Raw genomic sequence first — 8616 nt, 5'->3', positions numbered from 1 at the left:
AATTAGTCGAGAAATTTTACGGGAGATCAAAATAAATGAAAACGATAAAGACATAAGATACATTATGTATGACATAGTTTTCTGACATAAACAATTTAATGAAAGTGAGTTTATGTTAATAAAGTATTTCAAAAGAATTCAAAATTAGCATTCTTAATGGCAATCAAAAATTTTTGTTAATAGTTCATCTTTGTATCTTGAAATTTGTCTAAATGAGATGTTAATATTCAGTAACCGAAACTTAATATATATATGTATAAATATTTTTTTCAGTAGTGCGTATATGTACACATTATATAGCCTATTGTACTCAGACATTTAATGAATTAAGTTTAAATTGTTATTTTGTAGTTTTGTTTCTCCAATTTAGGTCATAATTATAATCAGAGATTTAGATACAAAGTGAAAATTTCTAAAATGCCATTTTTTGGATAAAATGGCTGTGAGTTATAATTTTGACAATTTAATACTACTACTGTTTTACTAATAACCACTGAATGGTAATTATAAAGAAACAATATTGGCACTTTAATCCTAGTTAGTATTATCATTAGATCAGATACTGCGATAATCATAATCAATGATGACCAATAGGCCACGCCCCTTGAGGCGTAACAATCTATCAGCGAATCTCTTGTTGACCAATCAGAAGACGTAAACGCGCCACACTCCGCGTAGCCCCACCCCTAAAGTCATAGAAAGATTATCTGTCGCCGATCAGAATAGTAATTTCTCAATCGGGTTGTTTGTGATTTATTAAGTGCTATTGAAAGAAGTTATTATCCAGTCAATGAGGTTGTTATACTCGTCACGGCTGATTACCCACCGAAAGACTGTTTAAAACGCAGTCATCATAGCCAAGACATCATAAACACTCGTACAGCTCCACACAGTAACACACAACTTGGCTTACACATGACAAGTCATCTTTATAGGAATTTGATGTGAGTGTTAAACCCGGACATTCTCAGTGAATATTACTTTGTGTCATTACAAGGACTATCTCATTATCACAACTGGATATATTAGAAACTAGTATATCGTAACTGTAACCAGACATTCTTCACAATGGATGGATCTCTGCCTAATTCTCCCAGTCTTTCATCAAGCGATACGTCCAGTAATGAAGACGGACTCAGGCCGTTTCCGGACGACAAAGATCTTGGAGAGTTCAAACTCAACAAACCCATGGACTATCCGGACTCCCCACGTTCCCATACCTCCGACAGCTCCGGAAGCGAAAGAGGCACTCCCAACCGATTTTACACAAACAAGATGAAAGGTAAATAAACATTTTAATTAATAATTCAAAATTATTAACTTTCATTTATTCAAAAAATTTTGCCCATTTATTGAAAATTTGGGTACCATTTTAAAACACTAACACACTATGTTTTCTAAATATCTCTTATTATACATAATTAAATTGTTAAAACGGGATGCATAATTTTGACAAATTAACATCATTACAATCTTTCAACCGGCGAGGTCACTAGACGGTGAAATTAGACACACTTCTACTGCTAAAGTTATCTTTTGTGAGATATTATTAATTACCGCCCTAATGAACTCAGAATTTCCCCTTGGGGAATAAGATTTAAGCAGTTCCTCTTTTGATTAAAAACGGGAGGACGATATAACTATATCGGTTTCATAATCACCAATTTAACAGTCTACTGATTCACGGTAATCCGTCACTTTTAACATTGTCAATATTGCGAATGTGTCTTAAAATACTTTCTGATATTTAGATAAATTATAGATAGCATATAGTTACACTTTCAAGTGAAAACCCTTTCATTAAAATTATATTAAAATTCAAATAAATCAAGGAATTATCTTGATAAAATTTTCTATTTATAACGGTTTTTTTCTCAATAGTTTCTTAACATCTACACTTTTAACTTTTAAGTTTTGTATAAATCAAAGAACTTTTGTCAGGAAAAATATATCTTATTAACACGAAAAAAGTTTTACTTGAATAAGTAAATTATATTATTAATCGTTTTAGTTAATGGCTATTTTATTTATGACTGGGTCACACAACCAAGTCTTTATCAGCAGCCCAAATAGAGGTGTTATGTTTTATAATAGGGTACACCTAATTGGATTAACTCACTCGTATAATCAACTAGAAAACATATTTCCATTAAGTACCATACCATTCTGACCTACTCTGTTCTTACTTAATGTTGCTTGAGTTGAATTAAAAAGACAGAGGTTGATTTACACATTATAAAACCTTAGTGTCAAAATGAGTTATTGGAATAATAGTCTAATTCTTCGTCTCAATCGCCGGAACATTTAACGTATTTGATACTAGTTAAGTATTTTCGGTTCTTTTTTTGTCCAAAATATAATACAAGAGATTGGAGTTCACTTTGGGGCTTCACTTGAATAGAACACTTTTTAATTTAACTTCAGACAGGAGGGGTCGTTCTCTAAAACTTATAATAATGACATTAAACCTATTATTAATGTTAATTAATGAGAGGGAATTAATTATAGATGTAACTTTCGACAAGTAGGTGTACATGGTATGCTGTCACTCGCGTGTCAGTTCGAACTACATGTCCCGTGTTGTGTAGTCGTCGCAGCATTCTATCCTCCGGACACTGTCCGAACAAGGATTCGAACAATTCGGACATGGTCATTGTGGCGTTTTCCATAAATCAGCTTCAATTGTCAGAAATGACACTGGTCAGTTATAACATAAAACAATAATAGACAGTGGTTATCGTGAAGTTTGTATCAAATTTATGTCATAATATATATAATATCAATTAGCAAAGCGTAAGGCCAATAATTTATTGTATTGAAACTAGATTATTAAGAGGATATTAAATAGTAAGGAAAATATTGGTATTATGTAAAGAAAATTAAACAATATGAAGGAAAACGTTAGTTAAGTTGTAAAATTCAATTTTGAAATTAGATATTTTTTGTGAGGGGATTAAAGATATTTAAATTTTTGTATTACTGTTTGTCCCTTTAATCTACACTCAAAACACTTCAACATCTAATCACATGTTAGTGTGATTTATTTTATAAAAAACTTTAAAAGTTAATATATGAACGTCTCTGTATAGATCTACTATGGGACAAGCAAAATAATGTGTGGATGTTCAATATAATGAACACTTTAGTGGCCTGTTATGCAAGGCGTGTAGATACATTGAAAACGCAGCGCGGTGTTTAACCATCATAGAAAATAATACCCTCACAAGATTAACATTTCATAATGGCAGTTGCTGTTATTTCACAAACAAAATTTAACATGTTTTATAAACTCTATACATTGCGAGCCAAACGAACGTTACAGAAATGCGTCATATCTTTGTCCCCACAGAAAGTCTCCGGTAAGGTGGAAAATCACATATTTTCAGTAAACTCTTAAAAATACAGTAACGAACACGGTTTTAAAGGCTTCGATTTTATTTTAACGTTGCAGAGTTTAATAGCTTCTTTTGAAGTTGAGTTTTAGACCCACCCATTCAGAAAGATGGTTACTTTCATCTTTGCGCGCTCATAACGACGTCATTGAGTCTATCAGTAAAGATGCTATGTGTTAAATGTGCTATGAAAGGGTGGATAGTAAAAATCGTATTCAGTAGTAAATAGACTTTAGAGCTAGTGATTTTATTAAGAATCTCGTGTTTGATGTACAGGTAAATCTGGTCAGCTCAAACAGGTAAATACAGCTATAAATTCGTCAGGTAATCACCGAATTTTCTTCACTAATACATCTAATTGAATGGATTCAAGTTTTGATCTGACAGAAAAGTACATTTTAAAAGATTTGATAGGAAACCGGTTAACGGTATCAGCAGACCCATCAGTTAGATGTAGAAACTTGTAGCTCCGCCAAACGTAAACCTAGCACCTTACCTGTTGCACATCAAACGCGCCGACACACCTAATCTTACAAGCTTGTCTAATTTTACCGCGCATTTAATTGCCATCCTTCGGTCAATTGGTCAGTTTGGTTTCTTCCCTTTGTTCAGATCTCGTTTTTACTGTCCATTTCGGCACTAGGGGTACTATCATTCAGCCGCTACACACTGACCAGGTAAAACGAGTTTGATTTCTCTATTCATTCTAAGAATCGATCTCGTTCTTTTTCACCCCGGGGAGTTTGTATATGTCTTAGGGTACTTTCAATAGAATTAACAGGACTTGTGATGTTTGTGTTCAGATCTGTAATGAAAGTCAAACTAGCTCCCAATAGGGGGCTAATTCACGAATTATCATACTTAGAAACGGCGTTAAATCGGAATGGTTTTCTATACAACGTAAACATTTTTATTTAGATTCAATTTGGGAGAAAACCTGTTTTTCTTTGCTATTCTAAACTAATTTTGTAGTATAAAGCCCCTATTTATCGAATTTGTATTAAAAGGAAAATATTTAGCGCTACCGACAAATTGGAATTAAGATCGATGATTGTCAGAATAAGTGTTTTTATGTATTCTCTTTTGGTTAGATCTCGCCGCCTTTAATCGACATCACTAATGAAATAAACACAGGATCACTTTAATGATATCCGACACATTATGAGATGCCAATCAAACAGAATAATCTCTACAAATCAATTTCGTTATATAACATGTTTAATTTTTGATTTTTGGTCGTTTGATAATAAATTCAGATTTACTCAGTTGCTCATGGGGAACGCAAACAGATTTATTATATTTGAATATAAATAACTTCTTGTTTTCATCCGCTGATTTATTGCTTATAGAAATTATAACGTTGTGCTTTAGGTAAGAACAAATATTAGCCGGTAACTATTAGTAAACGCTATCCCTTTGTAAGTGTTTGCAATGTTAATTGCCCCATCACAAACTCTCAAATCAATTTGTCACTCCGCGCCGGGCAAATAGTTCGACCTGTTTCTGCAGGGTGAAGCTGAACGTTTATTGGGGCGCAGTATAAACATTGTCTGGGAACAATTGATTTTGGAATATTTTGATATGATAAAGTAATTAGGGGATCAAAGAGACCGAAAATAATTTCAATTATCCTGGCCGGTTGAATTACGTAAGCAGTAGATCACGATTTTAATCAGAGCTCTTCAAACCTTGGAGGTAAAAATATCCTAGTTGACAGCTTCCTTAAATGACTTTTTAGCCAGGCTGCTATTCAAATAAAGCTGCTAGGTCGAATCGCGTGCTTAATAAAATTATACAAATAATTATGCGAGAAATGATCAACATCTTTTTACGACAGGAAACAATAAATATGCACTCTAGCTAAAGAAATCTGATTTCAGTTTACAAATGAAACAGGTGTAAATCTTAAGCATTTTTTCTTATTTTCAATACAATTACGGAAGACTGCTTGCGTGAAAATAATTTCAATTATCCTGGCCGGTTGAATTACGTAAGCAGTAGATCACGATTTTAATCAGAGCTCTTCAAACCTTGGAGGTAAAAATATCCTAGTTGACAGCTTCCTTAAATGACTTTTTAGCCAGGCTGCTATTCAAATAAAGCTGCTAGGTCGAATCGCGTGCTTAATAAAATTATACAAATAATTATGCGAGAAATGATCAACATCTTTTTACGACAGGAAACAATAAATATGCACTCTAGCTAAAGAAATCTGATTTCAGTTTACAAATTGAAACAGGTGTAAATCTTAAGCATTTTTTCTTATTTTTCAATACAATTAACGGAAGACTGCTTGCGTGAAATGTATCTTTATATTTTGAAAATCTACGATCTCGTAGACTAAAACGCCCGTGATCACACGAGAGAGCTCAATTTGTAGGATATAATCATAGTTATATCGTTTTCACGCCCGCGTGGTCAAACAGATACAGACCGTAGTTATCCCACTCTCTACAACACTCATAACCGATTTGTTGTATTAAGGTCGTCAAGAATTGAACTGGCTTCAAAGAAAGTAACAAAACACTGTACCCATTGACCTTCTGTATGGGACGACCGTCCAACAAAAACAGATATTTAAGGTTTTCTTAAATTAAAACAAGTTACCGTCGAGCACCTGCCTTTAAATTCGCTGATGGAAATTCAAATGTCATGTTCGCTGATAAATTTCGATTAAGATCTCTATTTTCAAACGACACTTAATTTATGAACTGGCCAATAAAGTCGTGTTTTAAATCGAAGCCAGTGCGACATCCCGTGTCGCAAACATATTTAATGAATATTTTATAACTGACCAATGGGGCTGAGCAAGAGTACGGACATAAAATGACCAATAAGGTTTTCGGCCTTAAATCTGTTATTCTATGTCGCTTAACGTCAGAAACAGACTCATTAGCATGTTCTGAATATCCACACAAATGTTCGACCAATTAGACACGCCATATCGTACTGTAGTGGCACTAAAATGTCTCCTTTTGTAATATTATATGCTAACTGGCATTTATCGTATTTAGTTGTAAACTATTCTGTCGTTTACACAAACGTAAAAACACTAAACTGTTCACAACCATGTACAGATGGTCCTGCCTTATGTAGCCTTTGTTGTTTCTTGGTTATTAAACTATTTATAACTCCTACTTAATTTCCATTTTCTTTCTGTCGTTCCAGAAACTGCACAAGAGCGAGAAATCCGCAGATACCGAACAGCTTTCACCAAAGATCAGCTCAACCGTCTGGAGAAAGAGTTTTTGAAGGAGAATTATGTTTCCCGCCCAAAGAGATGTGAATTGGCAGCTTCACTCGGATTGGCTGAATCCACTATTAAGGTAATTATTAATATACTTCTGTCTACTACTTTATCATTATTTCTATTAAAAATAAATTTAGATAGTTAACATTTGGGTAATTCATGTAGCAGAGTGGTAATCGCTAGCATCGCCCGATTTCTCAAAAAATTGGACAAGTAATTTTCACAATGAATCTTTTTGTATTTTCTTTAAAATTATTAGTATTTATGATAAAAAAGACAATATACTAATTATTCCGTCTTCTCAATTTCCAGGTTTGGTTCCAAAACCGCAGAATGAAGGACAAACGCCAAAGAATGGCTCTCACCTGGCCCTACGGTATCCCCCCAGATCCTCAGCTGTATGCTTACCTTGCAGCAGCCGCAGCCACGTACCCATACAACCTCCAACATCCAGCCGCACTTCCGTACCCAAGCATGGGAGGTCTCTCTCACGGACTTCAACCATCCACAAGTTCTGCGTTTACACCGATGGCCGTATCCAGTCCTCTCGCCCCCAGACTTGATGTTCTGTCGTCTATGTCCAGTCCTCTCTACAGACCAGTCCCCAGCCTAGACACGAGTCCTTCCTTCACTACCTCACCGCCAAGCTTTCCATTCCCTCCCAGAATGCACTTCCCCTGGATGGAACATTCACCAAGCATATGTGATGCAAATTCCGGAAAACCGTGTACATGTCCGACTCCTTCTCTTGGACTTTACCCACCACCAGCTCCAGGACTTTTGTCGACCTCTCTCAGCTCCTCACACCCTCTGTTACAGAAACGAGAAATGGAGAGTTCATCGCGGTGATGAAGTGAACTTTTTGTGTGTGAACGTGTTGAACTGAAATATGTTATTCGTTGTTTGACTGTTAATGAATGAAATGATAAATGAGACATTTGATGAGTGTAGAAGGACGGATATTACGAAAGAGAGATGTTCATTTAATGTATAACTGACTTTTCAAAATGTTATGAAAATAGTGCAAATATTCTTCTATGTAGTGACCATTTCTCAGTTTCACAATGGTCTATGACAAGTTGGCGTGATACACCCCAAGACGTCACATTGTCAGAAACAGTAGCTGAGTTCAGGGTAAAAAGTAAATCCATGTAAATATAGTATTAACAGGCTTCCATGCTCTGTCAATTGCAGGTTAGACACAAACATGTACATATCTCCATACAAACGTATTTATGTACTATTATGTTGTTTTGTTATTTGAATATAGATATATATGAAAAACATGAAAATGAAAAATAAAACAAAAGTGAATCTTAAATATTTTGTCAATTTGTCTTTGTAAGTAATTAGTAAAAACTGGGGTAGTCTTGATCCCTGTTTTGTTAACGTTACTTTCGCGAGAGTGCCTCATTTGGAATGGAACACGTCCATAAATACATTTCATCAAGGCCCAGTTGTTCAAACTGTGATCAACTTCATCAGATGATTGCATATACAAAAACATTTTTTTTGATATTCAAAATAAGCCAGATGTGCAATTACAAAACACATTTCATATTGTAAGTCGATTTAAAATGTATAAAAGGAAACATTGTAAAACCGTGATTAAGCAGTTCAAGCCTCTGGGCCAAGAATAATGGAAATTAAGCAAGTTAGGCTGTCGTTATGCAGCTTGCAGCAAACGGCATAAAATACTGCTCAATATTGCTATTATAAATTGTATCTATATATTAATGAAGTTCTTGTAATACATGATGTCATGTGCATTCTTCTTACCTTCAGGAATTATTTTGGCTGTTTGACAAAAATGTAAGACGCGTTTTAAATTTAAGCTCTTAGTGGTAATGGAATGTTATCTATGTAAAGGTAAGAGTTGCCGTCAAGACACATTATGATTTTATTGGATTTAACGAAAAAAATGTATATACTCTTCTAAATATATTCTCTCTTTATTGTATGTGTATCGCACTA

At 34.4% G+C, this 8616-nt stretch overlaps 1 protein-coding gene across 1 annotated transcript; it reads left to right on the top strand.

Annotated features, from left to right (window-relative positions):
• Positions 1-827: 827 nt before the first annotated feature.
• Positions 828-7963, top strand: LOC138320663 (homeobox even-skipped homolog protein 1-like). The gene is made up of 3 exons (XM_069263808.1): positions 828-1282; positions 6561-6718; positions 6955-7963. Exons 1-3 carry the CDS (start codon positions 1069-1071, stop codon positions 7489-7491), a joined length of 909 nt encoding a protein of 302 aa, XP_069119909.1. The 5' UTR covers positions 828-1068; the 3' UTR covers positions 7492-7963.
• The last annotated feature ends 653 nt before the right edge of the window (positions 7964-8616 follow it).

Source organism: Argopecten irradians, chromosome 4, assembly GCF_041381155.1.
Source record: "Argopecten irradians isolate NY chromosome 4, Ai_NY, whole genome shotgun sequence".
NCBI lineage: Eukaryota > Metazoa > Mollusca > Bivalvia > Pectinida > Pectinidae > Argopecten > Argopecten irradians.
The sequence above is the reverse complement of the archived record's forward strand: the minus strand, read 5'-3'. Positions and strand labels throughout refer to the sequence as shown.

Excerpts from the sequence above, each read along its gene's own strand:
- LOC138320663 (XM_069263808.1), top strand. The coding sequence starts at position 1,069 with ATGGATGGATCTCTGCCTAATTCTCCCAGTCTTTCATCAAGCGATACG. Across the intron at positions 1,283-6,560 it reads TTACACAAACAAGATGAAAG|AAACTGCACAAGAGCGAGAA; the intron begins GTAAATAAACAT and ends CTGTCGTTCCAG. Across the intron at positions 6,719-6,954 it reads TGGCTGAATCCACTATTAAG|GTTTGGTTCCAAAACCGCAG; the intron begins GTAATTATTAAT and ends CTCAATTTCCAG.